This window comes from Panthera uncia, chromosome B1 (genome assembly GCF_023721935.1).
Source record: "Panthera uncia isolate 11264 chromosome B1, Puncia_PCG_1.0, whole genome shotgun sequence".
Classification (NCBI taxonomy): domain Eukaryota; kingdom Metazoa; phylum Chordata; class Mammalia; order Carnivora; family Felidae; genus Panthera; species Panthera uncia.
In genome coordinates this window covers 59,101,527-59,122,842 of record NC_064811.1, presented here as the reverse complement: position 1 = coordinate 59,122,842, position 21,316 = coordinate 59,101,527, and the positions used below count along the sequence as shown (strand labels likewise).

The 21,316-nt window shown below is 40.7% G+C and overlaps 1 protein-coding gene across 1 annotated transcript in view; it reads left to right on the top strand.

The window, feature by feature from the left end:
- The window catches only part of BTC (betacellulin), a 46,597-nt gene extending 35,418 nt beyond the window's left edge, over positions 1 to 11,179 (top strand). The window contains exons 3-6 of the mRNA XM_049630650.1: positions 417 to 534; positions 5,236 to 5,382; positions 7,477 to 7,587; positions 8,983 to 11,179. Of these exons, the coding sequence (XP_049486607.1) occupies positions 417 to 534; positions 5,236 to 5,382; positions 7,477 to 7,585 (374 nt within the window). The 3' untranslated portion in view covers positions 7,586 to 7,587; positions 8,983 to 11,179. The remainder of the gene's footprint in view (positions 1 to 416; positions 535 to 5,235; positions 5,383 to 7,476; positions 7,588 to 8,982) is intronic.
- Positions 11,180 to 21,316: the final 10,137 nt, after the last annotated feature.

Sequence of the window (21,316 nt, the reverse complement as noted above, 5' to 3'; positions counted from 1 at the left end):
AGTTGGTTAAGCATCCGACTTCGGCTCATCTCATGATCTCACAGTTGGTGGGTTCGAGCCCCGTGTCCGGCTCTGTGCTGACAGCTCAGAGCCTGGAGCCTGCTTCGGATTCTGTGTCTCCCTCTCTCTGTGCCCCTCCCATGCTCATGCTCTGTCTCTCTCTGTCTCTCAATAATAAATAAACATTAAAAAAAATTAAATATGAAACATTCCCACCAAGATCCCCATTACCCTATTGATAGAGCTATTTGGGGACCACAAAAGTCTGGCTTTTATCCCAGTGTTGAAAGAAAGGGATACTCTATAGGAGTATCTCCTATTGAAAAACCTGCAGCAAAGAGGGGAATATGATTCCACATAGAAATAAATGTGTATCTAAAGTGAGTTGATTTATTGGGCTTTTTCTCATTTGTCAGCTACCACCATGCAATCGAAGCGGAAAGGCCACTTCTCTCGGTGCCCCAAGCAATACAAGCACTACTGCATCAAAGGGAGATGTCGCTTCGTGGTGGCCGAGCAGACGCCCTCCTGCGTGTAAGTGGACCCCTGAGCCAGCAGGCAGAGGGCTGCAGAGCAGTGCTGGCCGTGGACTTGACAGCGCCGGGAAGTCTGAGCTAACCGAGTCCTCTGTGTCAGGACACAGCTCCCCTGGTCCTGCCCTCGGCCATTTGTTTAGGGACCCTTTCTGCAGCCACTTATGGAGAAACTGACACACACTTTCCTTCTGAAATAGGAGCCTGCGAGAACCCAGATCAGCTCCCAGGCTGTGTCCTCTGCTGCCTTACGCAAGCAAGCAGAACTTTCTGTCCAGTGTTAAGGATGCTTTTCAGCTCCATTCATCTCCCAGGTGGTTTGAATGGAAGCAAATTCTTCTGGAATGTGTTAGGTGGTTTGCAGTTAATGTAAATATGAAGGATTTTCTGCCAAATTAAAAGTTACTTTTGCAGGTGTCAATTAAGTACAAGGAAATTAATCCTGCTTATAAGCAGAGATTTATTTGCAAAGCCTGTTTATTACAGAAGGGAATTGGAAGAAAAGTGCTCTTTCTGCCTCTTAGTAGACTGATTCCAAGTTTAGTTTTTATTCAGGCACAAACAACTTTTTTGCACTTACAAAATATTTATTTTCTTCTAAAGAGATATCCTTCTAGGATATCTAGAGAGGATATCCTCTATTTTCTTCTAAAGAGATATCCTTCTAGGATATCTGAAGAGATATCTAGGTGTTCTCTGAGACCTTTTCTGAAAGATGAGCAGGGTGATTGTTTATAATTTTGACTTAAAGTTTGTAGAATGTTTATGTTTTTATGTGTCGTTCCCTTGGTATACATTTGTTTTCATAAGTGTCTCAAAACAGTGATTCGGAACCCTAATTTAGTGGAACATTTAAGGGTCATGGACTTCATAAAAATTTAATTATAATTAAATTTAATTTAAAAATAAATATACTGGATAATACTTTGAGAGGATAAGAATTGCTAATGTAAGGAAATAAGGGAAACGTGTGTGTGTGTATGCTGTGTGTTGGGAAAGAATAGAGTTTTGTTTTTTTTTTTTTAATTTCCTCTAATTGCTCACTGGCTTAGAAGAATATATTGCGTTTTGAAAATATTAATGCCCTTTAACCCAGTACATTTATCTAACTTGTCCCTACGTCTGCAGATTTATTGTCCTTTAATCCTGCTGCCTTCTAAAATGAAAACCGCAATATGTAATCTCCCTGCCTAAGATCGATACACAGCTTGTCCCCTTCAGTGTGAGGTTAAGACTCATTTCCATGGTCTCCACAGCTCCTCTGATTCCGGCTTACCTTTCTAGCCACATCTCTCATCATATTCCCAGCTGTTCCTCTGAAATCCCACATTCCTTTCCACGGTTTATCACACAAGCTCTGCTAGTCTGGAAAGCTTATTCGCACTGATGTTTTGGATGCAGCTCAGACCGCAGCTCCTCCTGGATCCCTGCACTGACTTCCCTCTTCTCAGACACACACTCAGGTGTGTTAGACGTCCTGTCTCTGAGATTTAGTCTCCCTTCCATGAAAGCTCTTTTCCTCTGGAGCATAGCTGTTGGTCCCCGTGAGTGTCCCTTCCGTGTCTGCGAGCACCCAGAGGCGGGTCTCGGGGCGTATTCGTTTTTGTGTCCCAGTGCCAAGCGCAGTGTCAGAATTTTAATAGGTGCTCAGGAAATGAGTGGTGAATAAATGAAGAAGTCCCTCTAGCATGGCGCATCGAATGCTACGCTGACAACACCAAGGCCTTACTCTGAGCCAGGAACAGCTTCTTCGTGGTTAAATGGTGCAGAATCAATAGCAAGGAGAAGAGCAGAGAAGCCAGCACACAGATTTTGAAGCCAGGTAGACCCAAGTTAAGGTTTTGTTTGTACCAGAAGAACTGCTAACAACAGGTCAGTTACCCTTCCCGAGCCTCAGTTTTATCATCTGTAAAAGGGGGTAATAATATCTCCTTCTTAAGTGTTGAAAATAAAGCAGGAGAATTCATTAAGCAAAAATACTTTCTGTCGTACCCAGCACAGAGTAGGTGTTCCATAAATTGTACTGCTGAGGAGCAGGGTGTATGTGACCTGGGCCTGACCTTTTAGGTGACTGGTCATAGCACAGATTCGGGCAAAGCTGTGTTGCCATTGGTGACTCCACTAGCTTGGAAAAGCACAAGTATCTCCTTTTGCTTGGAATTACAGGAGTTTGTGGACTCCTGCTTTTACATTAAAAAAAAAAAAAAAGTGTGCATCTCAAATAACTCAAATCCCCTTAGTCTTCTTAGTATTCTCTTGGAATGGGAATGATTTCTTTCCAGATACGTATCTTCACGTATCTATGTGGTACAGTTCATTTAAGCAGTATTTCATGTGCTTGGGGCATCAACTTGAGAGTCAAACAGTTTGAATCTGAATTTCTCTATACTCTCAGTTTCTCCACCTTCCAAATGGGTTAATAACGACACCTGCCTCAGAGGTTGTTGGAAGGATCAGTTGACTTAATAGTTACAAATCCCTTACAACCGTGTCTGGTGATTATTTCAGGACAGTGATCCTAACTCTGATTTTTCAGAATCCTGAAGGGTCATGGGTGTCTTTAAAAGTGATTTTAAATGCTATAAGATGTTCACTAAATAAAAACTGATGTATTCAGCTACTCAGCATTTCATAAACATCTGCTAGGATCTTGGAGTCTTTGCCTCTTCTTTTCCCATTGAAATGACCATAGCTGACATGTTATTGGTTTGATGAGAAGTGAAATAACATGAGAGCCATGGTAACTGCCTGTGCAAAGGTTGGCCTTCTGGCCTGGCCTCATTGGGTTATAGCTTTTGCAGGAAATCCTGCTTACTGAGAAATTCAATTAAAGCACGGCTACACCACTGAACCCAGAGCCATAATAATAATTTAAAAAAAAAAAAAAAAGACAAAAAACATTCTAAAAGAGCAGCAAGTAATTTCTGTGTATTTTATGGGCAAATTTATTGTTTAAAAATGCCAGATTTAGTAAATGTGTTAGAGAAGCCCTTAAGCTAATTGGAAGAGACTCTATATATTGGTAAGATTTTCATTATGACCTTAAAAAAAAAAAAAAAAAAAAACTCTTTAAAAAAAAAAATCTCCCTCCCACACACGCAATAAAAAGTGATTCTCCCCACCAGTTCCAGTTCTATGTGCAAGAGATTTTTGATGTTTCAAGATCTTTCTAAGCTCTCTTCCTGTTATTTTGACCTTGCCAGGAAGGAATTTTCCTCACGTATGCGGGGGTTTTCTTGCAATAGACGCCATCAGGTATCGTTTCTCTACAGCTTGCACTGATCGTCACCTTTCTGTATGGATGTGACCATGCCAGATGTTTCTTCGTGCTGTTGTCTCAAGCATTATATCAGCGATAATGTTGGCATTATGGGATCTCCTTCCTTGTGCAGGATAGGCTTTGTGGGAATTAACTGCACTGCTCTTGTCAAACACGAACCAGAAAATGATCTGGCAGTAGATCCTTTCTTGCAAAAACAAAAAAAAAGAGAACGAAATAAAACAATAACTAAATAAATAAACAACCGAGATAACACAGAAATCTTTTTAAGAAACAGGATTTCATCTTTTGGGGATTTAAGCAATTATGTATATGACCACTATCTCTTTTGTTTTGAATGAGTCTGAGGAGAAAAAGGGAAGATATTTGCTAATGCAAAGGTACTGATGTTACAACATATGATTTCAGTTTTGCAGCGTCCTCAAACTTCTTACGTACCTTTTAAGCGTCTAATGGGATTCAGAGAATACTGTGGATAGTCCCCAAATCACTGAGCCTTTAGCTGAGTGTTGCTCAGACAAGCCTTGGCTTGGACAACGGGAATCTGCCGGGTTGGGGTAAATCCTAAGGCTGTATCGATAAAATGTTGAGAGATGGAGGAGAGTGAAAGTCACTCTTGGAGATTCCTTGACTTGTGGCCACTGCGCTTTATGAGGGCCGCAGAGAAAGGGGCCATTTACAGGACAGTGGAGGGAACGGTATGCACGTCTGAAAATGGGCCTCTGAGCATCAAATAAAGGAGCTGGAGAGGACAAGACCTATTGTGTTTTGGGGGGGTTTTAGTTGGAGGGGTGAAGAGCATCACGTAATCTGTGGCCACTGTGAGCAGAAGAATCAGAACTGGTGGGTGGCAGTTAAGAGAGAGAAAGGAATCCCGTGGAAGAACATTTACGGAGCTTTCTATGTAGTTCATAGGCTATCGGTCTATGAACTTTCACACACGTTACCGCGTGTGATCACATGAAACAGTATAATTTCTAACAGTTTGGAGCAGGAGGACTTGGGCACATTGACTGCCCTCCAATGACATGGGCGGTCGTGGGGATTTTGAGTTCCTTGTCATGGCGGTATTTAAGCGCCTGGGGGCACCACGGAGGGATTTTTGCCATCTCCTCTCTTTCCAACTCAGAATCTAAAATTTTAAAGTAAGTTTTAGTAAATTGTGATTGCCTCTGTTTGTTTAAATTAGCCATGTTGCGAATGTTCAAGTGATGACAGGCTTTCAGCGAAGCAAAGAAAGTGAAATTACTTGTGAACACAGCGGTATCCAGCTTTATTTGAAAAAAAAAAAAATTTTTTTTAAAGGAACTGAGCCCTTTATTAATTCCAGTAAATGACAACAGTGTTAGTTCCTTCAAAAAAAGAAATAGTAGAGGTTCTTAAAAGTCTTGCACGGTTTCCCTTGTTGTTTTATTTTCACAGCTGTGATGAAGGCTACACTGGGGCAAGATGTGAGCGAGTTGACTTGTTTTACCTCAGAGGAGATAGAGGGCAGATTTTGGTGATTTGTCTGATAGTAGTTATGGTGATTTTTATCATCTTGGTGGTCGGTGTCTGCACATGCTGTCAGTAAGTATTTTTTTTTTTAGTATCATTTTAAGGAAATCTGAGAAATTTTTATTTTGCGATTTCTTTTCTTCTTGCCTTCTTTCCCTCCTTCCAATCTTTCTTCTTTCCTTTTTGTTATGATTGAAATAAATCACTTACAGCGAAGTGTCTACTTACAATGAAACACATGATATACGGCGTTTGTCATTTTACTGAGCATAATTATTATCATTGAAAATAAAATGTGGGGGCGCCTGGGTGGCTCAGTCGGTTAAGCATCCAACTTCGGCTCAGGTTGTGATCTCGCAGTTTGTGGGTTCGAGCCCTGTGTCAGGCTCTGTGCTGACAGCTCAGAGCCTGGAACCTGCTTCAGATTCTGTGTCTCCCTCTCTCTCTCTCTCTCTGATCTTCCCCTGTTCATGCTCTGTCTCTCTCCGTCTCAAAAATAAACAGACATTAAAAACATTTTTTAAAAATAAAATATGTATAAAACTCTTCATTAAAAAAAGAAGAAGAAGAAGAAGAAGAAGAAGGGCAAAAAGTATGAAGGTGATCAAAGGTACAAACTTCCAGCTGGAGGATAAGATAAATAGGTCCTAGGGATGTCATGTGCCGCATGGCGACTGTAGCTAACAACACTGTATTGTATATTTGAAAGTTGCTAAGAGAGTAGATCTTAAAAGTTCTCATCACAAGAAGAAAAATTTTGTAGCTGTGTGTGCTGACAGATGTTAACTAAGCTTACTGTGTTGATCATTTTGCCATATATGTAATATGTATTTGTGTATATATATATGTGTGTGTATATATATATATATGTAATCATTGTACACCTGAAATTAATCCAATGTTATGTTTCAACTACATCTTAATAAAAAAAGCCAGCTATGTAGTCTTAAAGTCAATCATGTTTTATGTGGGTTTGTTAGCAGACAAACTAAGACTTTTATTACCTTACATTGTATCATGACCCAGTAACTTAGGAAGGTAGAGATAAACACACAAAAACATTTTTCCCCCCTTGGCCACCGTAAAATAATGGATTTTATTTACAAAAGATGATTGCACTGGTTTTCTTGTTTTTACTTTTCATGATGTACCACAACTTTGGAAATCAAGAAACACCTTGATTTTTTTCTCTGAGACAGTGTTTTGATACACTTAAGTTAGTTTCTTTCGTGAAGCTATCAAAATTTGTATCAGTCGGGGACTCCGACAGAGTATGCTAAAAAGACTTTTTTTAACATGCTGTGTTCTTGTCTTGCGAAGCTAGTTGAGCCTCCTGAACTTCTCCCTTTACTTTTGGGCTACTGGGCACACCAAAGAGGGTGTCCTGTGACTCCTTTCTTCACAGAAAAACTTCAGCATAGCTACTAGGACTCTAGAGTCTTGGATTTTTATCCCAACTCTGCTATTCAATATCTTTGGGACCCTGGACAAATTTCCTAACATCTTTAAACTTGAATTTTATTTTTTGTAAAACAGAAAGATTAAGCCAGGTAATCTGTAAGATTCCTTGTAGCTATAAAATTGCAGGGTATTTAAAAAATTTTTTTACCTTCCAAATGGCAAAAAAAAAAAAAAAAAAAGAGCTTTTATAACAGCAGATTTGGACAGATCTGAGAAAATTAATTATGACATCAATTTTGCATTATACTTTAAGAAATTGGACTATAACCCAGAGGATCTAACACATTTTTTAATGTATCTATAAGCTTAATTAACAAATCCTGAGGCTATCTTCACCCTCTTGGTTTTCTTATATCTGTTTCCAATTTGTGTTATTCCTTATTCACATACTACACAATGCTTATTAGTCTGTTTTGTAAAATGACGTGTCCTGAACATTTTTCTTGTGCTAACCAAGCTCCATCAACAGCCAGGTACCCTATTCTTTCTATTTTGGTAACTCTATTCACACTTTTGCCTACTGTGGCTATCATGGGAGCCTAGAAAAAGAGACAGGTTAAAAGAGAACTTAAAATAGTTAAGAAAAAAATGAACCTACAAATTTTTAACCATCTAGAAATAAGATCAGAGGCCCTCTTGATGGTTAATTTTGTGTTCATATGAATTAACAGGTCCATACTAACTTCTAACACCTTATCTTCCAAGCCCTCTTCGGAGGCGTCGCAAAAGAAGAAAGAAGGAAGAAGAAATGGAAACTCTTGGTAAAGATATAACTCCAATAAATGAAGATATTCAAGAAACTAGTATTGCTTAATGGTAAGTATGAAAAATTTGGTAGGCAAGAAACTATTCAAGTGACAGTTACCAGGTGAGATTGGGCTTAACTTTATGTAGTAAATCAATGATTCGAATTTAATTATGCTTAGAAACATCTGAAAGTAAATTGATTTTTTTCATAGAATCTGAAGCGAAATGAAAGACTCTCATATCTTTCTTTTGCATGTTAGCACATTGACAGGCATGCAGAAAGAGGACTTTTATACACTTTTTCTAGTTTACTGAAATCAGCCTGCTTTCTAATTGTACATGGTTGTGGTGGTGACTTTATATTTTTTTCTTCCTTGCTTTTGGGCACAAGGAAGAGGTATTGTAGCTTAAATATCTCACACTGAAGAAAAAAAACAATAGCTACGTTTTAATCATAACCACAATTACATAGCATTTACCATAGGCCAAACGCTGTTCTAAGCCCTTTCAACGTTACATCAGTTAGGATCCCAGCAGGATCGAACAGCAAGATTTATTGAGGGACTGGGAGGGCAGGGTTGAGGGACCCACAGGAACTTCAAGGCTCCTGGAGCCTAACATTGGCAGGAGGCTGCTCCCCTCCCCTGCCTGGAAGGGCCCGGGAAGGTTACCTTGGCACTGAGAGGCTGGCCACCAGAGGGCCTATACTCTGTAGGAGCTGTACCTGCGGTTAGAAGTAGTCACTGCCGGAACCTCAACAAGGAAGAGGAGCAAATGAAGAAAAAAACTTCCCAAACTGTCTCACCACCTGCTTCAGATCTTCAGCAGGAGCCTCCCATTAGCCAAACCCAATGAGGATCCAGGAGACAAGGGGGCCCTTGTGATGTGTCAGCCCCCCCGGGAGCTCAGAGCAGGACAAAGAATGGCTCCAAGGGGGCAAATGGATCAGGGCTCGTACAATCGGCTAGGGTAGTTTGGCTGTGATAGCGTCAAACCCAATCGAAAGGATTTCAAATGAAGGAAATGTGTTGGCTCATGTGAACTGGCAGTCCGGAGGAACGGTACTCTGCACACTTCGGTGAACGAGAGGCTCCCACACGGGGAAACGTTATTTCTGTTTTTCTGCTCGCTCACCGAAGAGTTGGCTTCATCCTTGGCCGGTTCCCCTTAAGTCATGGCAGTAGCAATGGGAGCCACATGCTTCCTTGTTCATAGCCAGCAAGAGAGAGCAGTGACTTTCCCTAGCTCTGCCAGCAGCGTAAAGCATCTCCTTCCCCCCCCCCCCCCCCCACCAAACACCCAGTGGGTGTGTGGGGTATAGTAAATGCTTATCGAGAAATCGTATGTTCCCCTAAGTTATTACAGGATGACGCTAATCATTAATGAATGGAAAACAAAACTATTGGCTCTAGATTTTTTTTTTTTCTTTTAACTAGCGTGCTCTCTTTTCCCTTATTTCTCCAGGCCATGAGGTTCACTCCAGGCTGGTGCAAGCTGCAAAATGCCTTGCTCATTCGAAAATGGACAGAATGTGTCTCAGGAAAACAGTCAGGAGAAATGAATTTTAAATAATGTATTTACTTTTTGTTTGTAATGTTAGTCTGTGTTTTTTACTATTTTTGTAATAATAGGTAATTTCAGTATTGTTTCGGAATTGGGAAAAAGCGCTCACTTAAGACATTTTAATAAACTTCCACTTCAAGTTTTGTTACCAGGATTACTAGTCGAATAAAAAATAGAAGTGAAAAGGAGTTTAGATTTTAGGAATTGGATTAATCATAAAGCTGCCATTTATCCAGCACTTACCATGGGCCAAGAGTTTCAAGTATATCATTTCTTCTAAGCCTTTCAAGAACCTATGAGACATCTATCATGATCCTCATTTCCCACATGTGGAAACAGACACAAAAAAGTTAAATAATATAACCCTGATTTATACAGTTTGGAATTGGTGGAGCTAGAATTGGAGCCGAGATTTACCCAATTTCAGTTTGTGTTCTTAACTGTCATTTTTGTTGATCTGAGTGGGTGCAGCTTAACTCACTAATATAGCTCAGGACTTTATACTAAACTGTGTTTCGCCAAGACTCTGAGATGCCGGGGCTATTTTTCTGCAGACACTCAGAAGGCAGAGTCCTGGATTTATATTACTGTTACCATCGTGTTTTCTATAGCATTGACCTCTATTATGTTTCTTTGCTCTTTTGTAAATTCTCATTGACATGAATAAATTCCTACATTAGTAAAGCAAACAGGTTTTCCCCATAGCTAGGGTAATGAATAACGATGGAAAATAAAAAATAAACAGGTAAGTGTTTGCACTCACTAAGGGATAAATGATAGCACTGGGAGAGGTTGTTTATTCCAGAGCAGTGGTCAGTGATAGCACAGCAGAGCCCAGCAGACACGGCTCATGACCATATCCTCATTTTTCTTCTTCCTGATGGCTCTCAGGTGGATGTTGTTACAATGAAATCACGACCATAAGAATCTACTACTTGGGACCATCTCGCCAGATGTTCCTTCAACTCCATAGCATATTTAATAAAGACTCTTTTAAAATTGAAAAAGCTAGGGGCACCTAAGTGGCTCAGACAATGAGCTTTTGAGTCTTGATTTCAGCTCAGGTCATGATCCCAAGGTTGTGGGATCAAGCCCCATGTCAGGCTCCACACTGAGCATGGAGCCTGCTTGAGATTCTCTCTCTCTCTCTCTCTCTCTCTCTCTCTCTCTCTCTCTCCCTCAGCCCTTCTCCCCAGCTTGCACTCTTTCTCTCTCTTTCTATATATATAAAAGCAATTAAAAAGAAAAAAAACACTGAAAAAGCTAAATCTCCATTTAGCCAATATTCCATAGAAACTGAAACTTTCTACATTGATCGGGTGGGTAATTTACGAAAACCAATAGAAGATGTCCCCAAATTGCTGTACTTTGGCTGTTGTGATGTTAGCCAAGCAGCTTCTTTTTTTCCAGAATCTTTTCAAATTTTTCTTTGCAGTGTAGACTTCATACACAAAGTGAAGTGGAGAATTCAGACAAAAGGTGAAGTTGTGTATCACCTTCTATCACACATTGTGTTTTGAGAATGAGGCTGCCTTCACAGAAATAGCTCAAATGTATTAAGAACTAAGCCAAACAACTAATCATCTTCTAAGTCAATTTTTCTTCTGACTTAATAGCCATCCTTGAAACAAGATTATATCCAACTGATTCATGTTGCATATGCTTTATTCTCAAAAGTCTTTTGGGCTCATTTATGCCCTTGCTTTTTCTCGGTGTTCTTTGATGCCAAAGTGCTTGAAACAAATGCTTGTTAATAGTATTTAAAAACAAAAACACAGTGCTATAAAGGTTCCTACCCTGAATTGTTGCTGGTTGACCAATGGACTCTCTTAAGCCAACCCAGGCTTAGGAATTTTGTTTTGATTCTAAAATGTAAATGGTGTCTCTTGAAATTTAGTAGGTCCCATATCAAGAAAGAACTTCAAAGATTTTCGTATCTTTTTAAAATGTAATTTTATAATTGTTTTGCATGTTCTAAATGGTGTTGTTTATGTAAACTGTCAACATTATCACATAATAAAATAAGTTTATTTTTAAAACAAAGCAATCTTATTTCTTTGGAAATTTTTTAGTGGTACCATGAATTACGAAAAATAAATTTGCAGATTATTGCTTTGAAGACTTTATATTTTATAGAGATGACCATTGATACATTTGAAATAGTCCATTTTGATTATATGTTTTTCTTAGAAACTAATGAATTTGAAAGTGTGGTGGACGCCTATGAGATTGTCTGCCCAACAGCCTGGCCATATTTTTGAACCCCACCAGCAACTGCACTTGGTTGGTTTAAGGTAAGCGCTTCACGAAGGTGAGCAATTTGGAGTCATTCCCGGTAGGACCAGGAACCAGAACAGAAGTTAATCTTTTGGGGTTCTTGGCACATAAAAAATGTACATTTTGAAGATATTGCAGTCATGTTTTGCTCCATGTGGTCCAGAAAAGCAAAAAATGCTGGTCAGAGAAGAACAGAGACCAGACTCGTGTTTCCTGATGGTCTGAGTCCCCATTATGTGTATTCTCAAAGTTTAGCCACATTCTGCTCCTATCTGGGGGCTCTATGAGACATATTATCATTATAATAAGTACTCTATTTGGATTTCTGGAACCTGGAACCACGGTCCTGACCAACTCTGGTGCATCATGAGATTGTGGACAAGTTTCTTAAAACGGAAATGGCATCCTCTCTGAAACAGAATATCGAGCTATGTTTTCCAAAGAGTGCCTTCGATTGTAGGAGAGGAACGTTTCCAGCAACAATATTCCATCTTCATCATACAGTCTTTCAAGATGATAGTTGCGACAGGTATGGAATTCAGGAAGCACTGACTGGGCACCTACTGTTTTTAGGCGCTGTGCCACCATGACAAATGCGAGGGCTCAATAAGACATGGCCTCTGAGGAAGCTTACAGTTTAGTGGGAGAAGCAGCAACGCACTGATGGTTTCAATATAATTTGGTGCTCTGGGACAGGTTCGATGTCAAATGAGATTCGCGGGCTAAACTAGCTTACAAAGAATTGGGGTAAGCTTCTGAAAGATATTACATCTGAACTGATGTCTCTGAGAAATAAAGGTTTCTGCCCCAAATTCTGGGCCAGGCCAAATATTTCTTGGATCCTTGTCAAATTCTATAGAATTTCTTAGAAAGTTCTAGCAGTGGAGGAACAGGGAATGAAAGAAAAGAACAAATTGAGCCTCTATACCTTTTTCCAAAATGCCCTGGGCATGACAGGCTAGGGTATACGGACTTGTGAGCTGAGAGGTGAGATGTTCCTGGTTCCAGTGATGTTATCTTATTAAGTGATGGGCTGAGATGGGGAAGAAATTTTGATGTCCTTCCTGAAGTGGATTATGTGGGCCTTTCACATTTCCCACTTCCTATCATTGCCCATGGAGTAGGCAAGTTACACAGAAAATGGAGTAAATGCTCTGGGACACATAACTTGCTATTTGGACAAAGCTCTGGTTTATGCAAAATTTTGTGGCCTTTCAGTGCCCATGGCTTTAAGACCAAGCTGATGCCTCAATGAGACCTTGATTTTAGTATGTTCCGCATAGATTCTGTTATGAGAGCCTAAATATATTGGGGCATTGCTATCGTTCCCAGAATATTTAGTAAGTACCAAAAGGGCCAAGTATCTTAGATGTCAGGGCTACATCAGTGAAGAAAAGGTTAAAAAAAAAAAAATCTGTGACCTCATGGAGCTTATATCCCAGTGGATATAATCTTTCATAGCATGGAATTTAAAACTAGGCTTATCCAAGAAGTTACGTTACCCAGAGCACATTGTCGTTAGACTTTTAACCTATGCCATGGTCTCGGAGCGTGAAACTCCAGATGAGCATTCACAGCAAAAAACTCATCATATGGAAGGACTAGCAGATTCCCCTTGATCTCCAAATGATTTACCTGTTTTGATAGTGACTTTCAAGAGCAAAAAAAAGTATAGCCATGTGTCTTTGGTGTAAAAATCTTGGTTTATGCTTTATTCTGTTTTATTTTTTTGCCATGATTAATGAATAAGGTGTCACATTTGCGCATCTGTTCTTTTTCAAAGAATCCTCTATGCGTCAAAGAATTTTTCAGAAAAGGACCCTGTTCCCATGTGATCATCTTTGGCAGCTAAGCGTTAATACCAGAACATAATGTGCAAATAGTTTATTCTTGCCTGTTTGTTAATGTTACTGGATCCTGAGAATGCGTATCTTAACAATAATATCTAGGTGGCACTTCTGTAAACTGATTCTTCCCCAGAACCTTTCAGCTATTGGTGTTTGAAGCCATCTGAAATTCTGTATTAGGAAACTAAATAAATTGTATAACTTCGAAAAACTCTATCAGCAATTCATTTCAGGTGATAAGTTATAAGGAAACTTTTCTGCTACTAGAAATAGCAAAATGTGGATCTGTAGGTATGTTTAGCTAACAATTCCAGTCAGTACTTGTATTATAAAAACAATGGTAACCAAACATGTTTGTGAGGTTTTTTTTTTCCCTCCATGTTTTATTTTGTTTACTCAAGTTTAAGTCACAAAAAAGTAAATGTGCAACAGAGGTACTTCGAGAGTGGTTTTCTTTTTTTTTTCTTTGGTTTATTTAAAAGAAGTCAAACAGAATTCTTCACAAACACAGAGCTCCTTAATATTGCTTGTTGTGGCAAGTATAATTATTTTTGTAGGACGTGTGCAGAATAATGAAATATTCCGAAACTCTGTGATCCAAGCTAGATGAAGAATTTTCATATATTGGGTTTTAGTAAAAAGTGAGAGGGCACCTTTTTCTGACTTGCTCTGTAAAATTATTTTTGAAATACTGCAGTGTATAAACTAATTTTAGTAAGCCTGTTTCTGGCATATTCTTTTTTAACACCTAAAAACCTTTGTTTACTCAATGAACTAGAACTAACAATTCTAAAAAAAAAAAAAAAAAGAAAAGAAAAGAGAAATCATTTACACAGTGTTTTTTTGTTCGTTGGTTGGTTTTGTTTTATTTTATTTTATTGATGTTTATTTATTTAGTTTTGAGAGAGAGAGGGCACAAGAGGGGAGGGGCAGAGAGAGAGACACAGAATGTGAAGTAGGCTCCAGCCTCTGAGCTGTCAGCACAGAGCCTGATGTGGGGCTCAAACCCATGAACTGTGAGATCATGATCTGAGCTGAGGTCAGACACTCAACCATCTGAGCCACCCAGGTGCCCGTGTTTGTTTTACTCTTAAAGATAATCTAGTCTTGGGTACTGGACCTCCACCCCTCTGCCTCCTAATTCTGACTGCATGTCAAAGTATCTGAAGTCTTTTTTTTTAATTAAAAAATTTTTTTTTAAATCTTTATTTGTGAGAGAGAAAGAGACAGAGCATGAGCAGGGGAGGAACAGAGAGAGAAGGAGACACAGAATCCGAAGCAGGCTCCAGGCTCTGAGCTGTCAGCACAGAGCCTGACACAGGGCTCGAACCCATGAACTGTGAGATCATGACCTGAGCTGAAGTCGGACGCTCAACCAACTGAACCACCCAGGCGCCCCCAAAGTATCTGAACTCTTAACCAATCCAGTGCCCCTCATCATTCCCTAAATGGCATAGAGATGGGGTAACTTGCTGCTGAGCTCTTAAAATGTAAAGGTTATGAGCACAGAATCTTTGTTCAGACAGACCTGGGCTTTACTCCAAGGTATCTCACTTACAGTGGGGCCCTGGGCAGTTTCCTTAACCCTACTAATGTTCTCATCAACAAGTGGGAAAAAACAAACAAACAATAAAACCGGGTGGGCTGAGAGGATTAGATGAGATAACTCAAGCAAAATGCTTAGTTCTCTGCACCTGGAATATTTTAAACACTCTCTGGGGGAAGTGTTCACTTAATATTAGTTATTATTAGTAAGATCAATAATGATAGTGATGATGATGATGTTCCCAAATAACTGTTATGGAAAACAAGAAATTCTTTTTGGAAGTTAAGTCATGGCACTGATACCGTGAAGGTTTCTGTATTTTAAGGATTCCTGAGCCCTATGGAAAGGCATGTCTTTCTACTGTTGTCTGAATGAGCCATGAGCCATAGGTAGGTGAAGATTTCCACCTCAGTGACTGACTCTGAGGTTGCCTCTTTTTTCTCCCTATCTTCTTCTCTCCCTCCTTGAAAGTACCCAATGCGAAAAATTAAAGAAGAATTATTACAATGCTGTTGAAGATACTTCAAAGCCTAATAATTTTTAAATGATGCAGAGATAAGTTTGCTGTTTTTGGAGATGGACTCGACACTTGACATCACTTGAAAAAATAGCTGGGGCTAGGGATGCCTGGGTGGCTCAGCTGGTTGGGTATCCACCTCTTGACTTTGGCCCAGGTCATGATCTCACCACAGTTCATGGGTTCAAGCCTCACATTGGGGGAGCTTGAGCCCCATGTGGGGTTCCACACTCTCTCACCCTCTCCCTCTGTCTCTGTCCCTCACTTGCTTGTGCTCTTTCTCTATAAATAAATAAATAAATAAATAAATAAAATTCAATCTTCTGTGCAAGTTTACCAGGCTTGGCTATTTCTTCTTAAGTTAAAATATCTGAAAACAGGAGAAAAGGACCTTGAGCAAAACACATATTGATTTAGCAATATAGCATGCACACTAATGTAACATACGCATACCATGATCTTACTGGAGAGTATTTAATTTGGTGGGGCCAAAATAATTTTTCAAACCAGGAAGGCTATGAAGAGGTAAACGACCTGGGGAATATTTGGCTGTTCCTGAAGCTTTTATAATTAGTAGAGTTTTGTACACACCGATGTAATTTTAAGAATATCTTTTGGCAGCTACAATTAATTCCACATTGCTCAAGTCTCTTGAATTCAATGGAACCTCATTAATGTAAACCCACCAATCCAGAATTTTCAACCATTCAGGCATGGACAAGGCAGATGTTTACCTACATGATAATTAAGAAATAGTATTTTGTAAAAATCAGTGCTGCAACCTTTTCCAGTACATTGAACATTACACTTGTACAGCAGGATCTTGTAATTGTCTTTTTTTTTTTAATTTTTTTTTTTAACGTTTATTTATTTTTGAGACAGAGAGAGACAGAGTATGAACGGGGGAGGGTCAGAGAGAGGGAGACACAGAATCTGAAACAGGCTCCAGGCTCTGAGCTGTCAGCACAGAGCCTGACGCGGGGCTTGAATTCACTGACCGTGAGATCATGACCTGAGCCGAAGTCGGCCGCTTAACCGACTGAGCCACCCAGGCGCCCCATCATCTTGTATTGTCTTCACGGTAATATCATCACCTCATGTGACATCACTTATATGTTTAGAATCAAACTAATCATTTTTATAAACTACCTTCAGATCCTAATTCAATTGATTAAATACTACCAAAAGCTGACAATGGGCACATACACCAAGTGTCTTAAGTGCAGGGAAGGTGGGGAGGAGAACAAGAGACAGCATATTTTTCAAGTAGGAGAAAAGACAAATAGCTATAATAAAAATCAGAATAAATTCACTCATTCATCCGATGAATATTCAACATTTATTATGCATAAGATAGCACCCAGTGCTTAGGATAAAAGGATGAATGGACTAGACTTAATCCAGGTCCATATGAATTTACCTTCACTACTAGAGAGTAGAGAAGATGAGAAGTTTTTTTTATGGGGGGGAGGGTTTAGTTCATTTATTTATTTTGAGAAAGAGAGAGGGAGGGAGGGAGGGACAGAAAGAGAATCCCAAGTAGCCTCTACACTGTCAGTTTGGAGCCCGATGTGGGGCTTGAACTCACAAACCATGAGATCACGACCTGATCTGAAATCAAGAGTCAGCTGCTTAACCAACTGAGCCACTCAGGCACCCTGAGAAGTTGAGAGTTTTAAATCTATGAAGAATGCCTTGCTAGTTTGTGCAAGGGATTGTCGTGGTTAGGGAAGACACAGAAAAGGTGACATTTATCTAGTCCTGGAAGAATGAGTGGATGTAGTAGGCACGTTTAGGTAAGAAGACATTCTTGGAGGCAATTTCAAGCTAAGACCAAACTAACCCTTTTTCCTGCTGGGTCACTGTCTGTGAGTCTCGGAGATGCTCCGAGTAACCCCAGTAGCCCACCTTGAACAGGTGGCTTGTCAGCCTGTGACCAGGAAGGGGGGGGGCACTCATCAACTTTGCCTGAAAGTGAACATGTACTGGATTCCGTCCCTGAAGAGATTTCTGCAATTGTCCTCAGACTGTTCAAGCTAAGAACAGATGGGGAGGAAGCTGGCCTCAATCAGGGCTGTCCCAGGACTTCAGAGGGTCTTCCAGTGCCTAATGTCTTCCCCTCTACTTCCCCTCAGGTCCACTCTCCCTTCCCCATCTGTTGATCCCATTCCTCCTTGATCAAATCTCAGTCTCCTCAGGTCCTTCTGGCGTCTCACAAATTTAGCAGCCTTAGCCATAGAATGCCCATGTTTTTTCACAAGAAAAGATGGGTTTCATCTCAAGGTTTGCTGGCTTCTTTTCCACCCCCACCCCAGGCAAGGTGGACAGGGATTCCACTATTTCCCTATTTCCAAACAAACAAAGCTTGGCACTAGAAGAATTCTTTCTCTGCCATGCCTCTCCCAAAGAAATCGGAGTCCCTTTTATGATGAAATTTTTACTCTTTTTTTTTTTTTGAAAAGTGAGTTAACTTGGCATTATCATACTAGACAAGCATTTCTGCCTCCCACTCATATCCCCTTGAGCTACATCACAAAACTTTCTCTCTTTAATAAAGGGCACCTTAAGAAAAAGGAGAGGGGACTCAGGTTTACCCCACTGCAGAGCTTTAGATGAGGTCTATGCCCCAGGAGGGAGAGGAGCTGGATCTCTTCTATTGGTACGAGATCCATAGGATGGATAGGAGATAAGGGCAAAGAATTCCACTTGAAAAGAACCACCATTACAGATGAGATCGCATGGGTTTGTAAATGTGGGGCATATTTGGAGAAGACTGTATGGGACAGTGTCACAAGGTAAGTGAAAGACACCCAGTCAAATCTGAATTTCATATAAACAAATTTTTTGTATAAATATTTTCAGGCGTTGCTATCTAAGTGGGCATTCTGTATTTGTATTTATTATTATTATTATTATTTTGCTAAGTCTGACAACCCTAGTGTGGGAGAGTGGACCATGGGGTGTTGAGGGGAACACAGTTGAAGAAGAGGCTGTCGGGTAGGGACGGGGCAAGATAATACTGTACCTGCCATGTCGTGCTAAGAATTCTTGGACTTTACTGGATGGGAAGGACAAAATGTTTTGGGCAAGAAAGTGACATGATAAGATATATCATTGAGGAAGACGAGTCTCTAGACATCATGAAGGATAAACTGGAAAGCTGGGCGATGAGAGCCAGGAGCAATGACAGGAGCTGGAATTGAAAGATATATGTATAAACGCTGTGATATCCTCAGGGCATTTGGTAAGAGAATCCCCCATGATCTCGTGATCTGTTGCATTTGGGGATGTGAGAGGAGGAAGAGGCAGAGAAGACTGATAACTCTACATTGACGACCAGGAAGCTCTTGGTGTGATTAGTTGAGATATGGATCGAGGAGGAGGAGTAGGCAAGGGGAGAGGCTTGGGTGAGGGAGTCGAGAGGATGACTTGGGCTTAAAAAAATGGATTGAGGACTCCAGGAACATCTTTGCAGAGGAGCACCAAGCAACTGAAATGAAGACCTGGGGTTCCTGGCATGTCCAGGTCAAGAAAAAGGCAAGCCTCGAGCAGAGAAAAGATATAATGAAATTACACAGCTGCAGCAAGCATGACCTGAGAGTGTTGGAGAGGGACCGAAGAGTATAGATGCTGAACTCATGAGCAGAAACTTGTACGTTGGTGGGCATTATCTTGATGTGTAGTAGTAATGTAAAAATGGGAATGGAGAAGTAAGGGGTAAAACCTAGACCCACCTGGCACTGGATGCAGCTTGGGACGAATGAGAAAGGGGGGAGACAGAGGTGCCTTTGACTCTGTGAGCACGGGACACTGGGATGTAGAAATGTCATGTTCATGAGAGCAAGGGCAAGGTAAAACTGGAACTGGCAGTTAGGGAGAGAAGACAGGACAGGGTCCAGCAGGCATTCACCGAGATTGAGATTGCTTACGGACCATCTCCGCTAAGGTGCCTTGCTGGTAGTTTCAGTATATAAATTATACACAAGGACTGAGAATACAGATTTTGCCAAGATGTAAAATCAGAAGTGATTGGTATTTCTGAAGCTATGAATATAGAGTAGGAGTCTTTGCTCTCAGAGGTGCTGTGGACTCCTTGAAAAGAAATGCAAATTTTGAGCGTTTTAGAAAAAAAAAAAATGCAACTCACACTCCAAATTGGTTGTGCAGGAAAAATCCCGTAAATTAATTTGGTTCATTACTAATTAGTTTTTCTCTCCTGAATGCTTATATGCTAGGAAGTGAGAAAACAAACTAATTAAATGTCCAATCCGGTTTAAGTTGAGCCCAGCTGAGTAATGTAAAACGCTCCATCCAGAAATTTCCTGGATCCCTCAGAATGCAAAGCTCAGGCTCTCAGAGATTCTCCATCTCCCCCTGTCTCTCTCACTAAGGTGGTACACAGGGGATGAGAAAGGGGACTTTGGCCTCGTGTGGATCCTTGGAATGTTCTGGCAAGTGTTGTCCAGGGGCAATCTCCTTGGCCCCCCTGCTGTGTGTTCTGCTGCCTTGAGGGCTGACTCTTGAGACAGGTGACCAAGATGGGGGAAGAACAAAGAAAGTGTATTGTAAGGAAAGAGGAAGGAAATATGCAGGAGCAGGTGACCTGTCGTGGGATCTGTCACAAGGATGAAACTAAGAAACAGTCAGGTTTCAACCAGTCACAGCAATGATCTATTCTCTACATGATACCAAAAGTTGCATTTTCAACCCACTTGCAGATGGGGCCATTCCGAGGAAAGCTTGCAGAGTCAGCTCTTAGTAGATGACGGAAAGCCTATGCACAAGTGTCTCAGCACAGTGATTTAACTCAAATAGAGAACCCAGGAGGAAGAGCAAGATTCAGGCACTCGGGGTCATGGGGGCTGTAGTGGGGTAAAGTGGTGAAAACGACTGCATATTTGGAAGAGGTTTTGTAAAGGCTAAGGTGTTTTGTAGCCTAGCTAGGGACATCTGACAAGTCAGGGTGACTAGTTATATAAGTTTAGTACAGGCTTATTGTTCTAGAAGTCTCTGATTTAACTGGTTGAACTCGAACCTCTCTGCATTGGGGCACCTGGTGGTTCAGTTGATTAAGCGTCCAACTCTTGGTTTCAGCTCAGGTCCTGATCTCACGGTTGGCAGGATCGAGCCCCACGGTTGGTGGGATCGAGCCCCAGTGCAAAGCCTGCTTTGGATTCTCTCTCTCCCTCTCTCTCTGCCCCTTCCCTACTCACTCTCTATCCCTGTCTCAAAATAAATAAATAAACATTTTAAAAAAATGATATGATATGTGGTGGTCCTCATGGAGTCTAGAAAAGAAGAAAATGAGTAGCAAGGATCTGGGTTTATCCAGCACTGCCCGAGGTCAAGCTTCTGACCTCACCAGGGCATCCTACCTGTGTGTGCTGAATTATCTGCTATCATCTTAGCATGACCACCTCCTTTTCTACACTCCCCTCGGCAATGCAGGGCAGAGACCCCGAATCCTCTAGGATTCTTTTCCTCTTATGGTTCCAGGTGAGAATCTTCCAACCCGTACAAAATTTGAAAGGTGAAAGAAAAGAGAAGCTGTTTTCCTCCAGTGACACTGATAAGCCGATGTCTGGCCAGATGATGGACATAAAGTTTGTGGTGTTTTTCATGTGCATGCCCGAGGATCACAGGCTTCCGGCTGGAGCTTTCCTGACGTTTGACTCTCCAGCTCCTCCAAGGGTCGTACAATGGGCCTCCAATACCCTGCAGTAACACTCTTCTACGTGGAAACTCAGGGAGGTTCTATGTCTCTGATGGAACCCAGAATGAGTCATTGGGGCAGCAGCAACCCTCAAAAATATCAACTTCCTTTTGCTTTAATTATCAATACTAATAATTACTAATATTAATTTAATTATTAATATTATTTCCCCTGTACCTTAATGCCAGGAAGGGAATACCCTAGTACTTTAGGTCCAACTCACCTAAAAGCAGACTTTGACACGAGGCCTTGGGAGAAACTGTTTATTTGGGAACCAGCTCCAAGATACACAAGTGAAGAAGAAGGGAAAATGAGGCAGGGAAGCAAGAGAAACT